This window comes from Theileria equi (genome assembly GCF_000342415.1).
Source record: "Theileria equi strain WA chromosome 4 map unlocalized gcontig_1105316255041, whole genome shotgun sequence".
Lineage (NCBI taxonomy): Eukaryota > Apicomplexa > Aconoidasida > Piroplasmida > Theileriidae > Theileria > Theileria equi.
Genome location: NW_004668225.1, coordinates 746,723 through 766,580, shown reverse-complemented (window position 1 = coordinate 766,580; position 19,858 = coordinate 746,723). Strand labels below are relative to the sequence as shown.

Below are 19,858 nucleotides of genomic sequence, written 5' to 3'. Positions count from 1 at the left end.
ATAACTAGAGAGTTGACATTTTAAGAAATGTATTGTGTGTTACAAACCTAAAGATTTCGGCATTTTTCCCTGCGATGGTGTCTTTGTGTATTTCCTTTATAATTTCTTTAAATGTGTCTATAGTACATCTTGCTGGATGATTAGTTGGTGTAGGCATAAATGTAAATATGTCGAGATCCTCTGGTAGTTTTGTGAAAGATATGCGTTTACACTCCGAATAAGAATTTAGATGTTTTGTGATAACGTCATCTAAATGATCAATTGTTCCACAAGAATTTAGAAATGATTGCCTATCTTGAGCACATAGGAATTTTTGCAGTTTGAATAAAGTAGAAAATATGGAGAGGTCTACATAATCTCGTTCATTTTCGGCATCTATACACAAACTCAAAAGCCTTGCACAGTTATCCAAAGATGTTATTATCGACAGATCATCTTCTTTACAATCATCAAAGTGTACCAGTAGATTATGTAGATATTTTATTACCCTACTCAAGTCTACAAACAAGAGACTTCCTTCCCTGAATAAAGAGTAGACTATTGGAACCAGATCCAAACGTTTTAGGTGGTCAACAAGGTCGAACATTTTACAAATAATACTCCAATCTTTAAACCCTGTATCCTTTATATACTTTGTACAAGTTTCCATAAAACTATCAACACTCGATAAATTATTCCCTTTATTGAGACCACTTTTGAGGTCTAGAGATATTCTGACATCTCCAAAATATTCTCGCTCGTCAGGACGATACAATTCGTAGAGTTGCGAAAATTTCGAATCCTCACTCTTGCTCTTCAAAAATCTTTTCCAGTGCCCTCTTTTAGTCACATACTTTCTACCAATTACCACAAGACTGGGAATATCAGCAAATTCGAATATGTTACAGGAGGAATTTATGGACTTGTGGAGAGTTTCTAGTAGCTCTCTACAATTATATCCAAAGGTTTCATTGGCTTCTAAGATTGTAATAAGATCTCTAATTTCCCATTCAATTGTCTTTTTTTCATCCAATTGGTAAACTTGGTATGGATCTGTATCCGTCATGTTGTTTAAAGATTCCAACTCTTTTGCATAAAAGTTTGAGGCCAATTTTAGTACATCAAAGCAAAATGTTTTCGCCTTAATCATACTTGTTGCTACTAGCCTAAAGTCGCGGGATATAATTTTTTTGTCTGCATAATTTGCATGTGAATCTGCAGATTTTATTCCCAATCGTTCCATCTTTCCCTTCTTGTCCACATTTACTTCTTTGTCATCACTATCATGAAATTCGTATTCATTTTCAGAATATGTATCGATAACATAGTCTATGCCCTGAGTAGAGTATAGGTAAAATTGCTCATTTAACCGTCTGTACAACATTTCATCTCGAGTCCCATAACTCACAAGTGCGTAGTATAATTTCGCAACATTGGATGCGTTTGAGTACGCGACATCTATATTGGAAATTTCTGAATGATACCTTTCCACAATTTTTTTGCAAATGTCCAGCTTTGCGTATTTACTTGATGATATGGAGTAGAGAATATGTATCTTTTCTGTAGTCACAAAATTGCTGAAAGTAGAATATATGTGCGTCAATATCTTGCACAAATATCCAAATTCTGTATCTTTGTCACGAATAAGTTTGGAAAGAATAATTGTCAAATCATGTGTATTGCAAACATAATTGCTATGCAATTTACAAAGTAAAGGTTTATTCATCTTTTTTTCAACTTTACGTACCACATCTTTTATAGTTACGGGAGATTCTTTGTACGACTCTATTGTGTTTACGGAGTGAAATAATGATCCTTGATGAAAAAACTTTTGTAAATATTCGCTGCTCAGAGTTGATGCTTCTTCAGTCACTATAGCGTTGTGTATTATGCATGATTTTAGGTATAAAAGTTGATTGTATGTACAAAATGTGAGCTTTGAAGTAGTGAACATTGGATGAATAGTGTCATTGGACGGAGTGGGCTTCCAGCAAGAGTACATAAATATAGTTTCTGTACAAAGATTGAACCTGAATAATCCAAAGTGAGTCCTTAAACAACAATCATTAGGAAACTGTAGAGGAAAAAATTCTGCCAAGGATACATATATGCCTCGTATAATATTCTTTTAATCTAAAATTTGGTACGGAGTGATGTGCTTGTACCAGGAGATGGCTCCGCTATATCATCTTGTACAGAAGCCATCATTTTATTAAGTTTAAGTGAAAATTCCCTTAGCCTAATTTCTCTCCATTCACCTTCACATTTTTCAAATCGTTTAACGATGGACCTGTTACCATTGTAAATTTCCATAGAAACAAGAGCATATTCTCCTATATAATATTGCGCGAATATACATCTTTCTCCCTCTTCAGCTCTCCAAATTTCTTTACCACTCGCTTTAATGGAAACTATGAGTGTCACTTCATCTGGAGTAAATATTCTGTGTGTAACTCCCCTGTCATTGTGTTCTTCCATACAAACCACATCTTGATTAGGGGACTCAATATCTAGAGAAAAGTGAGTACGAGTACTACCACTTCTTCCTCCGCATGCCCCTTGATAATCCTCTTCGTCTAGTACCATAAAGGGATGTGATTCTAATACCTTCATTAGATCTATGGATTCACTTGAGTCTGATGAAGTTTCTGAGGAGCTGTCAGAATCACCTTCAATTTCTTGCCCAAATCCACCATTGTCAGATTCAAGATTTCCATTATCTTCCAAATGCTCATGTTCCTCTCCCTCTTCTTCAACATCGGTGCACTCATCCTCACAGCGAAAGCAAAAGGGAAGGCACGAACTGCAAAATTGAATGAGCGCTAGTAGAGAAAAAAGAGCGAAAACCTTCATCTTCCAATTTGCCTATTCTTTTACAATGGCACAAGGATCCATAGGGATGAATAGCGAGAATGAAGGACAGAAAAGTACAGAGGACAATACTGTCGATAGCTTAAGCCAGAGGCAGCCCAAGAAACCATAGTGAAGATAATAGAACGTTTCCAACTCCAAAAATATCTATACTACCTTACAAGAGTGAGGATAACATCTGCATGCAGGATCTTGTGGTCCTCCCTAGTCTTTTATGAGTGGAGAATGGTATGTATTGCTCCATTTATTAGCTATGAAAGATCAAGAATAGTAGGAGTATTTTCCAGGCATTTACTCCTTCCTGAGTGCAGGAAAGTTAAGGAGGTAGTACCAAGGCCTATCGTACTCTGGCAGTGTAGCTGGGTGTGCCGTTTTAGTTCAAAAATTTTGTTCTATAGTTGTAATTATTCCATCATGAGATAATTCATGTCTACCCTTCTACAAACCCTTCTCGTGAACATGTGAGAATCCTCTTCTTCCTTAGGCTCCAGTCATAATGAGCATTGCTCCCTGACAGTCGCCATAGAGCTCCTGTTAGTCGCTCGACTTCGCTATTCCATAGCTCACATTATGCGCATCCACCTTACGGTGAACTCGCAATCCTCCTTACAGTCGGATAATACACATTCTTACCTGTTGGACTAAAGAGTACCTGTGCCATCTTCTTTCTCTGTGTAATAGTCTTGGTGATATGTTCCCTTTTGAAGCGTTGAAACTCCATAAAGGTGATCTTTTGGCAAGAGAATCGACTCTTTTTAGCGCTTATTCTGCAATTTATATTCATTTTGCGCGTATATCCATAATCTTCCCAGTTTATCCGTAGCAGAGACTCTAACAGTTAGTCAAAAACAACTCGAGGAGTCATCATAGTAATTACCAAGTGTATAAACTGCAAACTATGCGGATGGAGACACTTTGCCCAAAGCTCCACCAGTCTATTCCCATAGAATGTTGAAAATGGAAAATTCTCTGCAGGGCAAGGGAATTTTCTCTGGAAAGCGGAGAACTTTCCCCGGAATAAAGTGTTTGTAGGCACAGGCGAGACTGTCGTGGTGGAGACCTACACACGCGGCATTCAGTTTCAAATTTCTGTAAATTATAATTTTGAAAGTTGCCGTTTTATTATTTAATTCATGACTCTGCTGGTCTCTGAGAACATCCAGCAAAGGTAAATTTTGCTCTCGTCGGTTCTCTGGTAAATATCGTCATCCTCTAGACATTTTGCCGTTATACAAACGCTCCATGAGTTTCAAGAGTAGGTTCATGGACAAAAAGTTACTGAAATGCCTGAAATAAGGTGGAAGGATGGATAAAGCGAACAGAGAAGAAGTGCCGTCGACTTCAGAGTCAGACAATGTAGAAAGAGAGCCACTCTACTCGGAAGAACATGTTGAAAGAGCATTCGAGCTGCGAAATGACGTGAGCAACCTGGTGAAACAGACAAGTTTGAGGTGGATTTTCGTAGGAGGAAAGGGAGGAGTCGGAAAGACAACTGTTTCATGTTCACTAGCATCGATTTTGGCCGATCATAGAGAGTCGGTAAGTTTAGAATGGTGATTAAATGAATGGATGTGATGAAATGGGAGTAGATGGGTTGTATAATCCGCCATAGGGAGGTGGCAAGAATGGAGTCCAGACGAACTAATTTCTACTGATGTGAGTGTTGACTGTACTACTGACGACTGTATTGATAGTTGTTCATCTTGTTCCGTGGACGCTCTCTCTGACGGTGAGCTAGTTGTGAAGGAGGATGAATGTATGGTTATTTAGGGAGTAACTAGATGGAGGAACTACTTGATCCAGATGTAGCATATACTGACGAGGTTTTGAGTGGAGGTGGAACTATAAATATGAAGGATGAATGGTGGAGTGTTAACCTTAAATATAGGTGGAAAATGTGGAGATAAGGGACCATGTAATTGTTTTCCTCAACCCAATGGTATAAAAGCCAGAAAAGAGGAGGCTATTGATCAAGTCACTGGCTTTCACAGATATATCCATGAAGTAACAGGCCGTATTTTTACTCTGAAAGCTGACCTAGGTAATGGTGAGCAACTACTAAATGACATCACAGATGTTACCAAGGTATCTGTTTACTATTGGAATCAGGCAAAAACAAAGCCACTACTCCTAGAGGTCGTTAAAAACAAGGATAGTCGAGATGAAAAGGAGTATTACTATAAATATGATGGACCAAATTCAAATACTTGGAAATATCAGGGACCTAAAGATATAACACTACAGGAAAGACTAGATGATAGAAACTGTGGTAGGAACAACGCTATTGTGTTTAACGTTCAGAATCCTGAAAAGGGTATCCTCTCTGGAAATTCTAATTCTAATTGTCTAACGACCACTAGAAAAATCTCTGTTGTTTCTACATCTCCACAAGGTCCTCCAAACGGTGACTACACCGTTGAAGAATATGCGATCGGTGGGAAGGATACCAAGATCTCCAGGGTTACATATAATAGAACAGATATAAAAGGTATTCATCTCACCAAGAATGATGATATATTTAAAGTTAGAGTATACTCACATGCTGATTCCCGAAGTAATAGTACTCCACTTATGCTCCAGTTTATTAAGAAGGATGAAAAGCAATCAAAGTGGTATTATAGTAAAGACAAAAATGGCATTGATTGGGGAACAGTTGATAACCATTCTGAATTCTATAATCCAGGAGATGATCCTACTGAAGCACTTACAACTGGACTTGACGATATTAGGTGCTTTCGTGACAGTGAGATTACTATGAATCTCACCAAAGACCATTATAAGGAACTTTCTAAGAAGCTTGCCAGTGATGGTGGTGAAAACAAGTATTGTTGCAGTTACCATGAAAATGACAAGGAAAGTAGAATCTCTGTTGAAAAAATAGAAATTTCCTGTACTACACATAAGAACCAAAGCTCCATTACAGCCTATAAACATTCCATTACTCAGACAGGTCTGAAGCTTACTGGAATTAAGTACTATGAGGGGGGTAATACTGAAACTAGGAAAAGTGTAAAATTTACTACACAACAATTTCCTCTTCCCAACGTAAAAGCTGTTTATGCTTTCTACTGTTCTGAGAACCCAGTGCTAATTTATGTGGACTCACCTGGCCAAGATGAAGTTAAAGGATGGTACCAGAAAAATAAGGATAGTGAATCTGAATGGACAAAAGTAGAGACCGGGCTCCATGATACAGACCCAGACAAGGTAGACGACTGTAACAAATGGAACACCCTTGTTAAGGTATTAAAGGAGGTAGGGGGTTGTACTGACTTGAAAGAATGTCCTCCTAGTTCTGCTTGGAAAATAGGTCTTGGATCCGGATCAGCTTCAGCTCTGGGTACAGGAGGAACAGCTTATGTGGGATGGTACTTCTGGAAAAACTACTTCTTTGACCCTCTTGTACGCTTAATATAATGATACTCATGAAGACTCTATGGAGATACTCTAGATGTTCCTATGGAATGGGTACTGGACTAGTTGTTATCGCAAATCTTTATGGGCTAATACTTCCTGTTTGTAGAATTTTAATATAATAAATTCTGAGGGATAAATTTCCTCCTTAATTACACCCATTACTCCCATTATAAACACAACATTTATTTCCTAAATATATCAATATTACAGGTTCTTCTATTATCTACGGATCCTGCACATAGTCTGAGCGACGCTTTCAACCAAAAATTTACGTCTCACCCGCGATTGGTAAACGGTTATACGAATCTTTATGCGATGGAGCTTGATGCCGGTAGTGTATCAGATAGTGGGTTCGCTTCATTCGGACCTAAAGGGATACTAGAGTCTATTCCAGATTTGTTTCAAATGTTTCCTGGAATAGATGAGGCGCTTTCATTCGCTGAACTCATCCAGTCGGTCCAATCTATGAAATATTCAGTCATAATCTTTGATACTGCACCAACCGGTCACACTTTAAAGTTTTTAAATCTTCCGGATTTATTGGACAAACTTGTGGACACTCTTCTTAAGGTTGAATCATTCTTTGGAGTCTTCATGAGGGTATGTTTAGTGATTAAAATTTATAAATGCTCAGATGCTTTCTCTTGTCAACTCTCAGACTTCTCGAGGTGAGATGTTTGAAAAGGTGAAAGAACTAAAAAGTACAATTACACTCACAATGGAGCAAATGAAAAATCCAGACTTGACGACTTTTGTTTGTGTCTGCATTCCTGAGTTTCTGAGTGTCTACGAAACTGAAAGACTGGTTCAATACCTGGCTAGGTTAGTATTTATTGTAGTAGCCATAAATTTACAGGAACGATATTGACTGTTCATATATTATAATAAATCAAATTCTCAACTATTTTGACCTGGGAGATTCAATAATAAAGGCCCAAAATTCACTAGATGACATAAAGGAGGAGACTAGAGAAATATTCAGAAACCTCCTAGAACTTGTAAGTTTTGTCTTAATAATTTCAATCTTTACAGATAAAAGAGCAGCAGAGTATGTTGAAGGGTCGTGTATCAATTCAAAAAAAATACATTGATGACATCAAGGAACTCTATGATAATTATTTTAATATAGGTGAGTACCTCTCCTTATATATATTCCTTTTTAGTTGCAATACCGCAATACAAGGATGAAGTCCGTGGCTCTGAAGCCATTAAGGAATTTTCTAAAATATTGTTGGAACATTCACCAATTCCCTTTTAAGTTGTCAGAAGTACACGTTCACCGCTAAGTTTTAAATTTGATATCTCTAGTTACAGAAGTTGTACTTGTTTCTAAACTATTCTGAGATTAACGGGATGGGTGACTGAAAAAGGGCTAAGGAGTAGTTGAAGGGATATCTCATCCAAACAATTCTCCAGGATTCTCAGTAGCCAACACATTTTCTGATTATTCTACTGAAATCTTACTTTATACGACTCATTTGAGAGTTTAATGGAAACGGAGCTCTATTCTTCAGTTACACACCACCCCTGACCTTTGCAACAGATTTTCCATCGAGTTTAGGGACTAAATTCTAGAATTTCACTCATCATATCACAGATTCACAAATATTTCACAATATGGATGTCATGTGTGAACTCTGGAGTATATACAAAGGCAATGACCAGAAGAAGATGCCATAAAGTTGCTATTCGAACAAGTTTTCTTGAGTGTGTTTGGTATACATATTTTAATGGTTAAAATAATGGGAAATAAAGAGTTTTAACTCAATATAAATTCTATAGGAGCCCATGGATCAATTAGACATGGGGACTGAAGGGGTGGCTAAAGAAGACCATAAAAAAGGCCAGCAGATATATTATTCCGATGAATATTTGGATTTGTTGATATTATCCATGATAGCTCCTAATGGTATAGTTATTTGCGGATTTTTTCGCAAATAATGGAAATTTGTGATACACATTCACCAATGGCCAATTTATCGCAGTTTTTAAAGCCAGAAGAGCTCCCAAAGTATTTTGGAATCGATGTAGATGGAACTCTTTACACAAAGAATGTCGAAGGATTTGAAAGGAATGTAAAGGCCATAACACAAATCAGGAAGAGAGGCTACATTCCATTCATTTGTACAGGTAAGGAAATTAGTATGCGTAAATGCATCCAAGGTGGTACTTTAGTAAAGTGGATGTTAATGTGTCAAGTCTTTAGGACGAACAGATCCCCTAAGTATCCCCAGGTAACCGGTAAAAGACTAGTGGAATGAGTCCATAAAAATAAGATTTTCTGGATTTCCAACAGATTTAATGAATGATTATAAGGTATTTGAGTCCTATAAGATTAATTGAGATGATATACAATCTAGAATATTACTATAATTGTGTGCTTATTCCTTGTAATACCTCTATATATTCAGACTCTATACACTACTTGAGATAGAGACAGTTGAGGTAGGAAATACTAAAAAAATGAATGAATAATGTAGTTGTTATTGAGTTATTACGATGGTAAATGGTCACATGGGATGTACATGTAGATATCAGCAAGGATACTATTAAAGGCAAAAATGGAGTTTACCAAAGCGGTGGTAAATACTACTATAAAGGTTCCTGCAGGTGTACAATCGCCATCAAGAAAGAAGAGGAACCAGAAATATATGTTAAAGATGAGGAAAGGAAGGAGAAACTGCTAAATTATAAGTTTTATTACCATACAATTCCAGACAATTGGGAGGGGTGGTCCGTCTATTACCAGCTCCAAAAGGTTGAGCACAATGGTGCCGTACAAACTGGATTTGAGGAAAGGGGTAATCTTAAATATCATAGGAAGGTGTGTGTGGTATACTGGCTAAATGACTGGGATAACCGCTTCCCATTAATTGTTGGTCTTGGCGAAGATAATGTAACCTATTACAAAAGATATGAAAAAACTACCAACGGATGGGAATGGACTAATATTTTGCATCCAGCTAATTTATCAGACTACAACAAAGTGCTTGAAGGTCTTAACGAAAACTTCAAAAGTATTGTGATAGTTAACCTCAATGCCGATAAAGATAACAAGTACTGCGGCCATCCCTCCGTCAAACAAGGGGACTCCCCCCCAGAAGATTGTGAAGAAAAGACTGACTTTCCCACTGTAAGTGTAACATGTTCCAATGATAGTAAAGGCTTTGATAAATATACTCATAAGTTTGGCCATGGTTCTCCAATGAGAGTGCTCTCAGCTTTATACGGTGACAATGTGCATTCGTTTGGAAAAAGGGATATTTCGATGCAAATTAGTGAGGTTAATGTATATTACTCTTCAACTGATGGTAACAGAAAGAGACCTCTAATTATTGAACTATTACGTTATAATGGAACAAAAGAGTATTACACATTGGACCATGAATTAAAAAGAGTTCATGGTATCACTGGGAAAAATCTTCTCAAGCATTTAGACGAGCAAAACTGCATGCACAATAACATTGTTATGGCTAATGTGTCTAAGAATGAGAGCTATTATTGTTGTAAGCAGCATTCAAAACACGTTAAGCATACAAAGAGGGTTTTGGTTTCAAATAAGAGTGGATACGCAAATAGACCTACTGGATCTCTTTTATACATACATACTCTTCAAAGTAAAGGAATTAAAGAAACTCCAAAACCCTCTCTTAATAAGTATAGGTTAACGGATGACCGTAAATATTTTACGTGGCCTGGAAGTTCAATGACAGATATAAAAAGTGTGTACGTCTACTTTTGTGACAAGAACAAAAATATGCCGTTGCTGGTTTATGTGGACAATGGAAAAATTGGTGAAGGTACATGGTTCAAAAAGACTTCTGGAGGTGACTATACTTCTACAGGAGTTAACTCTGATTCTTTGTCTGGAACAAATCCTACTGATAACTTCAAAGACAATATTGGGAAAGTACTCCACAAACTTTGCAAGGAACTCAGCGCTAAGGAGTGTCAACATGCAAATAGTACTTCCTTCGCTTCTGTCCCTGAATCATCTCCAAGTGGTGCAGGCTCTGGTAGCTCTAGCGGTAGTTCTGGTTCTGTAGGTACTAGTGACTCTGGTAGAGGATCTGAATCTTTCAGTAGCAGTTCTAGTTCACTCTCATCTCAACTAGGTGATGCTGGACATATTGATCCTTCTGGACCTAAAGGAGATGTTGCTAGTAAACCTGAAGCTGGCAAAATTGATAGTGGAGCTGAAACTAAAGCTGATGGACTCCCCGATGAAGCTGGAGGATCGGGCCCTGCTGATGCTGCTAGCGGTAGTGGTGCTGGTAAAGGTCCTGCCGGACCTAATAGTGATTCTGCTGGTGCCTCTAATGTCCCCTCTGAAGATCCTGAAAGAACTCCTGTACTAAAAGAAACTGGAGGTCTTATTCAGAAAGCACTTGTCTTTTTTCAAACAACACCAGGTATAGTTGCTGCATCAGTCACCCCTGGAATTGTGACAGCTGGGATAGGTGGAATCACATACAGCTGTCTGAAACGGAGAAAGTTATAAGAAATGGGTATTACAATTTGTACATTAATAGTACTCAGACTTTACAGTGATAATCTTACTCTCCCACTTCTCAACACATACCATCGCAAATCGCATAGCTACTACTAGCTACTGTTCACCACATTCATTTTTAGGGCGATCAAGGAAAACATCATTTAATCTCTTTGGACCAGACTTTGTGGAAAAGACTGGGTACAGGGGCTACCCTGGAGTCTACAAAAACGGTGCTGTTGTTTATGATGAAAAGGGTGATATCCTAAGTCTTTGTGCCTTTTCTGAGGATTTTCTGACAAAATTCTCCAACTTTCTCACGGAAAACAAATGCGCAGATAAAGTAATATTCTTTACAGAAGACTATGAGCATTCACTCGCTGATGTTTGTCCAGAGTGGAGAGAAAATCTCATTTCAATAAATCGCAACATACCAAAAACTCTGACTTTTGAAGAGCTCCTCAAGAAGAATGTCGTCATGATCAAGTACGCTTATTTTAAACTAGACCTCCCAGATTTAAAAGAGGGTATTGACTATATTGAAAGGGCAGATCAAGACCATACTCGCGATTTATGCCCTCCAGGAGTCACAAAGGCGAGTGCTCTATCCACTCTTATAAACCACTATGGTCTCTCTCCAAAAGATTGTGGATTCATAGGTGACTGTTACAATGATGTAGAATGTCTTAGGATATGTAGTCCATCATTTGCAGTTGCAAATGCCAAGGACGTAGCCAAAAGGAGTGCCCAGTGGGTACTAGACAAAACCTGTGACCAAGGAGCAGTTGCAGAGGCCCTTCAACTCACATATGGGCCTCTATAAAAGACAATGTACAAGTATCTGCTTAGGCATGTCATGTGTACAGTAGGACTTCATGTATACACGTTAAAATGTGCATTCTCGACCCTAGCCGAGCATTTACTTCATTAGTGTGGGATGACATAAATTCTAGTCTACAAGTCTTATACTAATTCCCTTGGCGGCCATTGAAAGTTCATTGTTTGAGCTCTACATTTGTCGGTTATTAATCTCCAATAACAAACCTTTTCCAAAACCTGCAGCTTGGCGAGAGCTCCAGATGCCTTTACGCAAGTGACAAGATCTGGTACCTCTTCGGCCCCCTCCTAGGAAATTTTATGGATGTAACATGCACATACCATCATGAAATCTTCAATATGATAAATGGCTTCAATTTGGGTAAGGCACTCTTTATCCTCAGGATCAGGCTCAAGCAAAAGGACCAAATTCACGAGTCCACCTAGCTTCATAAAATCTCTGCGATAATCCAAGTCTGCAATATGTGTGAAATACGGCAGGAAACTCACCCATTTGGTAAATATTGCGGCAAATTTGTGCACAAGCGGCCCTCATCTCATCAATCTTTGACCTCATCCCCTTGATCAACGGCGGGAATGCATCGTGTTCGTACATTTCAGAACAACACTTTAGGTTTCCTGTGGACAAAAAGGAGAGAGCAACAACAGCTGCATGCACGCGATCCTCTTCCTCACTATGGAGCATATCCACCAAAACTTCAATTCCTCCCGCCGCTCTGATTTCTTCCTTATACTCTGGCTCATACTCCTTGCTGGCATAAATGGCCAACTGGGTGGCCGAAAGAGCACCAATCGTCCTTGGATTTGCAGCCCATGGGTGCAATCTACGATCCAGCTTTTCAATCTGCACATTTCATTTATAAACGTCCAAAGCTCACCTCAAGTGTGGATGCGCAAAATTCCACCAACTTTGCTATATTGCCCTCTTCAAATGCCTGGTTGAACTTGTCCAAGTCATTTATATCGTCGTCTTCATCGAGTCCAAGAGCATCAATCGGCACATACGGAGTGATGTTGTCTATTACCTGAGCCTCGATCGCCTCCAACTGCTTCTTGTATATATTCTGAATGTGGATGTATGTGGAAGATGGATGTGTAAAAATGGTTTTTGGTCCACGCAGAGGTATATAGGATGGAAGAAGGAATAATGGCCAGATTTGTTGAGTAGAATTTGTTATGAAGAAAGTGCAAGCCTGCATGAGTCTCAGCATTTTAGTATACCAACAAGAGAATAGTCTAGAGGGGAGAGTATTTTACAGACGAGTGATTAGTTTTGTGAGTAGAGCAGGTCCCTTCCATACGGTGAGACCTCCCAACCCTGCTCCGCCTAATCCACTGCCAAGAGATGACCCAACGATTGTGGTAGTAGGCGACTCAGATTTATTTTTTAACTGGCCAATTTCTGTCTTTAACTTGTTAAGCTCATTTATGGTCTCCTTCAATTTCTTAAGTTTATCCAGCGTTACCTTTAGAGGTTCGTCAACAAGTTTAGAAGTGTATCTTCCAGGTCTAGGATACTCAACCCATGTAGATTCATCCTTATCTCTGTAAAAGTACTTATATTCTTTTGTAGTTTCACCCTTACTAATAACCGCTTCAATCATGAGAATGTTGTCAAGATCTAAAGTATATTCATAATAGTATGCAGAAATACTAAATAGACTGCCTCGATAGGATACACCATTTAAAGTAGTTCCACTATGACTAACACTATTGATCATAAATATTCCACCGCAGAGAGAATACTGATATTTATGGTAGCCATCACCTATGGAACAACTTCTCACAGTTATGAGTATATTAGTATCTCCACCAGCAGGCCTAGATAAATCTATGGTAATTTTTGGAGAATAAGGTTCATCCGTTATAAGCTTTGGTATATTATCATTGTCGATCTCACTAGTTGGCCGGTTCTTGTGATTCTTTCCAATTTCACTCCAAGTATTTCCAGATTTAACGTTTCTTCTGAACCACTTCTCATCTTGTTTATAATAAATTAGAAAGGGTCTTCCAGCTACTTGTGAATCAAAGAAAACATGGACATTGTTTACATTCTTTAAAGATGGAAGTCCGGCTTGCCAATTGCTAGAAAGCTTGAAGCCGGAGACTGAGAAAGTTCCAGAACCAATAGTATGTATAGAGTAGTTGTAATTTGGCTGTCTGTTTTGGCCTTTCGTTTTAATTTGTTGACTATTATCACAACTTGGACAGTTGTAATTAGTAATACCATTCTCAGAGATTTTCAAAATATGAGCTTTGTTTAGGTCACAGTTCTGCTTATCAAGTGAACCTCTTAGATTCTTACTTGCCTTTTTATCTTCAGTCCAAGTATTACTATTACTCCAGATGTAGTATTTTTCAGAATCACCTAGTTGAATTAGTAGTGGCGTACCATAAGTGTTGTCCAAAGTCCAGTAGTAGACTGAAACACTTGAATATTGTGAAAGGTTACCAGGGGATATAATTTGAGGGATGTCATTGTGTGCAATGCTTTTGATATTCCCATCCTTTATACTATGTGTTAGCTTTCTATATGTCCCTTCTGGTTCAGGATACCACTCTTCTATTAAATAGACCTTTCCATGGTCACTATTGTAGAAATATTCTCCCTTATCTGATTGGACTGTTTGGTCCCCAGGATATCTGCTAATGTCCACCTTCACAGTTTTTCCCTGGCTCATACTACATTGTTGCCAATTATGTTAAATCAGTTCCTCACCATCCTAATCATTCATTCTCCCATATTCCCCTTCATAGTAGTAATCCATTAATGTCTCAACTGGTGTGAGCAGAATAGTCAGTATGAATGAATACCAAATGAGTACTACACAACAATGATAGCAAGATAGAGCACAGACTTCCTCATTTACATCACCAGAAACTTGTATGCTCCACCTAAAATCTACATCTCTATTCTTCGGGGTAGACACAAAATCCTCATGACTTTAGGTCAATTCCTTTGGTCTATCAATCCCTTATCCTCTGTATTCCCGCTTTATATCCTCATTCATGTAACACTTGTGGAAATTGGCAAAATGTGTACGGGTAAAGTGGCTTAAAACTTACGTATCTCCCAAAGCAGCAAATGTTGCCCATTTTGCTTACAAAATGTCAAACTATTGCAAATTTTAAAACAAAATAGAGTGGCTTAAACTATAAAGTGTACAGAAACGTCATCATTTAGACTGAAAATCGACCATAGACAACTGCACCCAAGGGCGCTGGTCTCGAAGTCACGCAGGCGACAAGTGTCGACATTTTTGGCATTTTCTGTATTGTTCATGGGCCCATCTATCTCATGGCTCTCTTTGGAGGAAATTTGATCGCATATAGGCATTGCTAGATGTTCCGGTCAGTTTTACTTGCAGAACTGGCGAATTTCGGTCCATTAATGCTAAAATTATTTGCTTATGTTGGTTTAGTCTCATTCATGGTCTAATTATGGCACGAGTGGTTGTAGAGAGAGAACGGCAACTTGTTTCTTGAGGCCTCTAGTGGTCATAAAATCGCATAAATGGCTCATCTTTGGATGATAATCTGGAGCTCAACAGTTTCCTATCATTATGATGAGCTTGTATGAGTGATTGTAATAGTGGATGTGTGCGATTACTGCCGTTTACAGAGCCTTCATTTGTGGCTCTAGGGGATCATAAATGAGAAGTTTATGGGTGCTCTACAAGTCGCCAAAATCTCTCTGTACAGCATTACTTTCATAATGAGAATCCTACTGATAAGAAGAGCGACTAATAGGAGCTCTGGCTCCTCCTTCTTTCACTCGGATTGTCATGATCTACTGCCTACTCTATCCTTCTTCTAGAGACTCTCTGCGGTCTATAGTCACCTGCTTTGGTCTATTGACCTACACACTAATGACTCCTTTCAGTCACTTAGGCTCACTTTGTTCTCCTATGCTCCTATACTGCGTATAGTCGCCCATTCGCTCATCCACCTTACGGTGAACTCGCCATTACAGCCTCGTAATTTCACCATCCAGTTCACCGAGTTTCGCGTAAAAATCGGCCTTTTGGATGCCAATCCACTTCGTTCCAATTCTGTCAAAATAGAGAATGTCATAGGTATCTCCGTCCTTGACAAACATGTGTACCATCCTGGGCTCTCCCCGTGCCTTGTGGACAACCACATACTCGCAGTTTACGCATGCAGAGTTTGACTCCCAAATGTTCACAATGCCGTCCTGGACCTTGACGATCTTGTACGTTTCGTACGGGTTATAAATGAATGCAGGAGTTCCAAATGGAGTGTATTCCGTCGTTCTCACAATGTGATCCTCAGGAAATCCAACGTCAAAGATGCGCTCAGTCCGCATCCTGGAAAAGGTCAAAACGTATTCTTCAAATGCAATCTCTCTCCACTCCTCTCCGTTTATCCTGTAATGCACGTAGTGGGAGAAGAGACCGTTCCGGATTTTGAGGTACCCGAGATAGTTCTGGCCGTAAAACTGATAGACAGTGTAGTATATGCAGGCTTCACCGTGACTTTGAGATTCCCATATCAAGTTTCCAGAGTTTAAAACACGAGTGATTGAGAAGCTATGGGACATGATGCACAAATGCTGTTGAATCTCCTTACAGTCCGTTGGAGCAGATTTGCATGCAGAAATTAGTTCAGGCGAGGCAATATCCACTGTTCTCCCAATCGCGTGAGCAATATACATCTGTGAATAGCAGGCGACTATTCCACTGACGAGTGAATGGAGCATTGCGGAATGAACCGTAACAGGAACTATCAACGTCATTGTCAGATTCATAGCAAACGAGAGAATTATGTTTAACCCGGAACTTTGTTTCTTTATACCACTGCATACAACACTATTGCGATTATAGGTAATGTTTGCGTAATCCTGGTGATATCCTGCGGTTTTAGTGTCTCCATTCCCAACTGCATGTTGCCACAGCTCTAATGAATCTCGACAAATAGAGTCACCTGTAGACACTTTAAGGTCATAATTATCCTCTTTATAACATGTATATCTGGCCATAGAACGTCTAGAGTAAGATTCACCAGAAATTCCATATCCATGAAACCCAGAGGAATGAGAATCTTCCAAAAGATCCCTTTTATGCAACAGAATTGAGATTAATATGCAACAAAGAAGAGATTTAAGCGTTTTCATTTTCTTGCAAGCCTAAATTCTGCAAAATCGCCGAGATACGGAAAAGGCTCGAAATAGGGGATTCCGACAAGTCGAGAGATTCACGACAATAGTTAAACAAATCTCCTTGTGCTCCCCATAGTACTTTCATACCCTGTAAAATTATCTCGTTATACTTGTTACTCATAGGTTAACGACTATAAAACATGGAGAAGACGAGGATTTAATCCTGGCGGAGGAAATTACCTTAGGGGGCGAAGAGGGGCAAACTAAGCTCACAGGATATCTATCCAGTGTTTTAACAGATTAAATGGGTTTATTTGGATGTTTAGAGTGGAGCATAACTTTGTATTTCCCATGGAAGGTGTCTATAGACACCACCAGCGAGAATGGAATTGGAAAATGTATAAAACTCCCTATTTGGCCCTTTAAAAAAATATATATGTATTTTACACTAGTATAATTTATCTGGGCTCAGGTTCATCATTTAAATTCCACTCCTTATCATGCATGCAGAGACTACTCGTTGGACAAGATACCAGGTTATAAATGGGCAATGACAAAGTGTAGATGGAAATTTTAAATTTTAGCTTTAAAGTCTTGAATTTAAATGAGTCTGCGATGATTTTGCAGGGTTTATGAAGGGTACAATATGACAATCATCGAGTCAGTTTCCAGGGGCATTCCATAGGAACTCCTTAGCATTTACATCTTTCAAAGATTCTCTAAAGTCTACTATTCTTTGCTATACAGATGTATTTTGTTTATAATCTGTACACTAAAGCCTTGTTCCAACGTTGCCATCGAGTTCATCAAGTTTCTCGAAAAAGAGATTCTTTCTCACCTGGGTCCATCCGTCGGCTCCCTTGACGTAGTAGAATCTCTCATAATTAACATTATCCCTAACGAATATTTCCACCAATTTCGGCTGGTTCTTTGGTCCATGAGATACGGTGTATTCGCAATTTTCGTCAAATGATTTGGCTTCCCAAATGGGAGACTCGCCGTCCACAACTTTGAAAATATCACAGCAGTCGCCAGGTACGTAAATATACGCCTCAATTCCAAATGGATGGTACCTGTGCGAGATGATTAGTCTGTGTTCAACGTTTGTCAAATCCAGCACGCGTCGTAGGATCATTTTTTCCAAAAGTCTATCGTACCTTGAAAATGTAATTTGTTTCCAAACTTCGTTCAAACATTCGTAATGAAGACTAAAGTTCGTTTTTCCGTATTCTATAAGTGCAAATGCCAATTTTGGGTCATCGTAAACCTTAAAGAGGACAAAATAAGAACACTTCTCACTCCTCTTTTCCTGTTTCCAAATCATTTGAGGCCCATTTACCACTCTAGATATAGTTAAAGTTCCTAGAGGACTATACATAATCTGAGGAAGTTCTGGAGTTCCATAATTTATGACTGAAAATTTGCTCAAGTCTGGCGGTTTTGAGACATCCAACGTCATTTTTTCTCCATACGCTCCAAGTGCGTAAAGGAGAATTATTGTGCGTATGTTGCACATGCTCATTATAACGGCATATATTCTAAAGGCTGTGCATGCAGCCGTATCATTGGAATAGGGAAAATTGATATGCAAAATGGTATCTAGTGGAAATTAAAGAATTTTATGATGCAGAATAGATTAAGAATATCTTTATTAAATGCATAATATACCAAATATACGGTAATTATCGATAGGAAAGTGAGGATTAAGAAATGGAGAATGGGGGTGCCGTAGTTATCTGTACCTTTGCTTGTGATTACGCAGTAACATGGTAAAACCTTGTTACCTAATTTCCTTCATTATAATCCAAATCAGACTGCCTTTTGAGTATCTCCTATATGGATGATTTATCCCTCAGACTCTACAGCATCTTTAGTAATCCAGAGTTACCTGTTCCCCCAAGTAGTACAACATTCTCGATCCCCAGTCAACATTCATTGCTTTACACCAGTCATTCAAGTGAAGACTCTTCCCATACCGGTTGAGAGGTGGTAGAGTGGTCAGTATGGAGGGATGATAGGAGTATTGTATTGAGTTAGACATGCTTGAGACCTTGATGTCCTGCAGACTGTCAGAAAGAGTATAGTATGAGTAGAGAGTGAGGATGAGTAATGAGGGTGTAACCATAAACATATCTAAAGATGAAACTACGACTAATGGTGATTCGCATGGGCAACATTTCTATACCGAAGATGGAGAAAGGGTCATAGTTCATGATAGTTACCCAAGTGATATAGGTAACTTCTACAAGGTAATTCACACTCCAGACGGTGGAAAACATATTGACAAGATAAAACAGAATGATACTGATCTTACCGGCTTCAATGCTGATTTGGACAAGTACCCAAATGTAGCTGTATACTTTTTTCTTGAGGAGAGATCTGAGGGTCCTGGAACTCCATTGATAATCCAATTTGGAGACAAAGATATATATTATGTATATGACCAAAAGGACAATTGGAAAAAAGCTGAAGGGATAAATTCTACAACACTTGCAAATGACCTCCTTAAGCAAAGATGTAAGAGAAATAAAACTCATAAAATAGAGCTTTCCAGACAATTTCAGTATAATTGTCCCATTTGTGAAGCCCAAATTGAAGTTGAAAGGCAACAGGTATATACAAAGTATAGTCTATACAAACAGTATATTGCGGAAGAGGATCATTTTTCGGTTTCCTCATTTGTTATTGGAAATACTCCCCAGACAGGTATTACCCTCCCAAAAGAAATAGAAAACTTGTATGTATACTTTCATCCCAGCGAAAATGGATCTCCTCTTATTATTTACGTACCTCCGGAGGATGATGATGAACTTTCCAATAAAGGTACATTTTGGAAGAAATCTTATAGGAAAGGCACTATTTGGGAAAGGGAAGAAAAGGATATTTCACCATCTAATCCGTCTGAGGACCCTAAAATTGTAGAAATAATTGGTAAAATCCCGGAAACTCCTCCAAAATCAGACCGACAAACTTCTGGAGTTTCCCCTGAAGCTATAGCGGGAATATCTTGTGGAGTACTAGGAAGTGGAGCTGCCATTAGTGTTGGAATCTGGAGGGGTCCTGCTATAGTTTCAGCACTGAAGGCCGCATTATGAGACTCCGCTTTTGTTTATATACTGCAGTTCCATGACTCGATGTCTTAC

General features: G+C 38.7%; 8 protein-coding genes across 8 annotated transcripts; 4 read left to right on the top strand and 4 right to left on the bottom strand.

Annotated features, from left to right (window-relative positions):
- Positions 1 to 4: 4 nt before the first annotated feature.
- BEWA_048150 (conserved hypothetical protein) lies at positions 5 to 3,634 on the bottom strand (the record flags this gene model as incomplete). The annotated part of the gene is made up of 2 exons (XM_004831743.1): positions 5 to 1,851; positions 3,484 to 3,634. The coding sequence occupies 2 exons, from the start codon at positions 3,632 to 3,634 to the stop codon at positions 5 to 7; spliced, it is 1,998 nt and encodes a 665-aa protein (XP_004831800.1).
- Positions 3,635 to 4,155: 521 nt separating this feature from the next.
- On the top strand, positions 4,156 to 6,267 carry BEWA_048140 (hypothetical protein; the record flags this gene model as incomplete). Its single annotated transcript, XM_004831742.1, has 2 exons — positions 4,156 to 4,389; positions 4,960 to 6,267. 2 exons carry the CDS (start codon positions 4,156 to 4,158, stop codon positions 6,265 to 6,267), a joined length of 1,542 nt encoding a protein of 513 aa, XP_004831799.1.
- Positions 6,268 to 6,513: 246 nt separating this feature from the next.
- Positions 6,514 to 7,525, top strand: BEWA_048130 (arsenical pump-driving ATPase, putative; the record flags this gene model as incomplete). Its single annotated transcript, XM_004831741.1, has 5 exons — positions 6,514 to 6,867; positions 6,902 to 7,089; positions 7,124 to 7,265; positions 7,300 to 7,396; positions 7,431 to 7,525. The coding sequence occupies exons 1-5, from the start codon at positions 6,583 to 6,585 to the stop codon at positions 7,523 to 7,525; spliced, it is 807 nt and encodes a 268-aa protein (XP_004831798.1). The 5' UTR covers positions 6,514 to 6,582.
- Positions 7,526 to 8,207: 682 nt separating this feature from the next.
- BEWA_048120 (haloacid dehalogenase-like hydrolase family member protein) lies at positions 8,208 to 11,582 on the top strand (the record flags this gene model as incomplete). The annotated part of the gene is made up of 2 exons (XM_004831740.1): positions 8,208 to 8,397; positions 10,903 to 11,582. The coding sequence occupies 2 exons, from the start codon at positions 8,208 to 8,210 to the stop codon at positions 11,580 to 11,582; spliced, it is 870 nt and encodes a 289-aa protein (XP_004831797.1).
- A 58-nt stretch (positions 11,583 to 11,640) lies between these two features.
- Positions 11,641 to 14,783, bottom strand: BEWA_048110 (conserved hypothetical protein). Its single transcript, XM_004831739.1, has 6 exons — positions 14,663 to 14,783; positions 12,475 to 12,660; positions 12,086 to 12,440; positions 11,918 to 12,051; positions 11,804 to 11,884; positions 11,641 to 11,768 (listed from the first exon to the last, which is right to left on the bottom strand). Exons 1-6 carry the CDS (start codon positions 14,690 to 14,692, stop codon positions 11,709 to 11,711), a joined length of 846 nt encoding a protein of 281 aa, XP_004831796.1. The 5' UTR covers positions 14,693 to 14,783; the 3' UTR covers positions 11,641 to 11,708.
- A 780-nt stretch (positions 14,784 to 15,563) lies between these two features.
- On the bottom strand, positions 15,564 to 16,316 carry BEWA_048100 (conserved hypothetical protein; the record flags this gene model as incomplete). Its single annotated transcript, XM_004831738.1, has 1 exon — positions 15,564 to 16,316. One exon carries the CDS (start codon positions 16,314 to 16,316, stop codon positions 15,564 to 15,566), a length of 753 nt encoding a protein of 250 aa, XP_004831795.1.
- Positions 16,317 to 17,487: 1,171 nt separating this feature from the next.
- BEWA_048090 (hypothetical protein) lies at positions 17,488 to 18,174 on the bottom strand (the record flags this gene model as incomplete). Its single annotated transcript, XM_004831737.1, has 1 exon — positions 17,488 to 18,174. The coding sequence occupies one exon, from the start codon at positions 18,172 to 18,174 to the stop codon at positions 17,488 to 17,490; it is 687 nt and encodes a 228-aa protein (XP_004831794.1).
- Positions 18,175 to 18,817: 643 nt separating this feature from the next.
- On the top strand, positions 18,818 to 19,810 carry BEWA_048080 (hypothetical protein; the record flags this gene model as incomplete). The annotated part of the gene is made up of 1 exon (XM_004831736.1): positions 18,818 to 19,810. The coding sequence occupies one exon, from the start codon at positions 18,818 to 18,820 to the stop codon at positions 19,808 to 19,810; it is 993 nt and encodes a 330-aa protein (XP_004831793.1).
- Between the last annotated feature and the right edge of the window lie 48 nt (positions 19,811 to 19,858).

What these genes read in the sequence shown, in the direction of transcription:
- BEWA_048110 (XM_004831739.1), bottom strand. Translation starts at nt 14,692, where the DNA reads ATGGGCAACATTTGCTGCTTTGGGAGATAC. An exon ending in TTTGCTGCTTTGGGAGATAC is followed by an intron (nt 12,661 to 14,662) that starts GTAAGTTTTAAG and finishes ATCCACATTCAG; the next exon opens with AATATATACAAGAAGCAGTT. An exon ending in ATATTGAAGATTTCATGATG is followed by an intron (nt 11,885 to 11,917) that starts GTATGTGCATGT and finishes AAAATTTCCTAG; the next exon opens with GAGGGGGCCGAAGAGGTACC.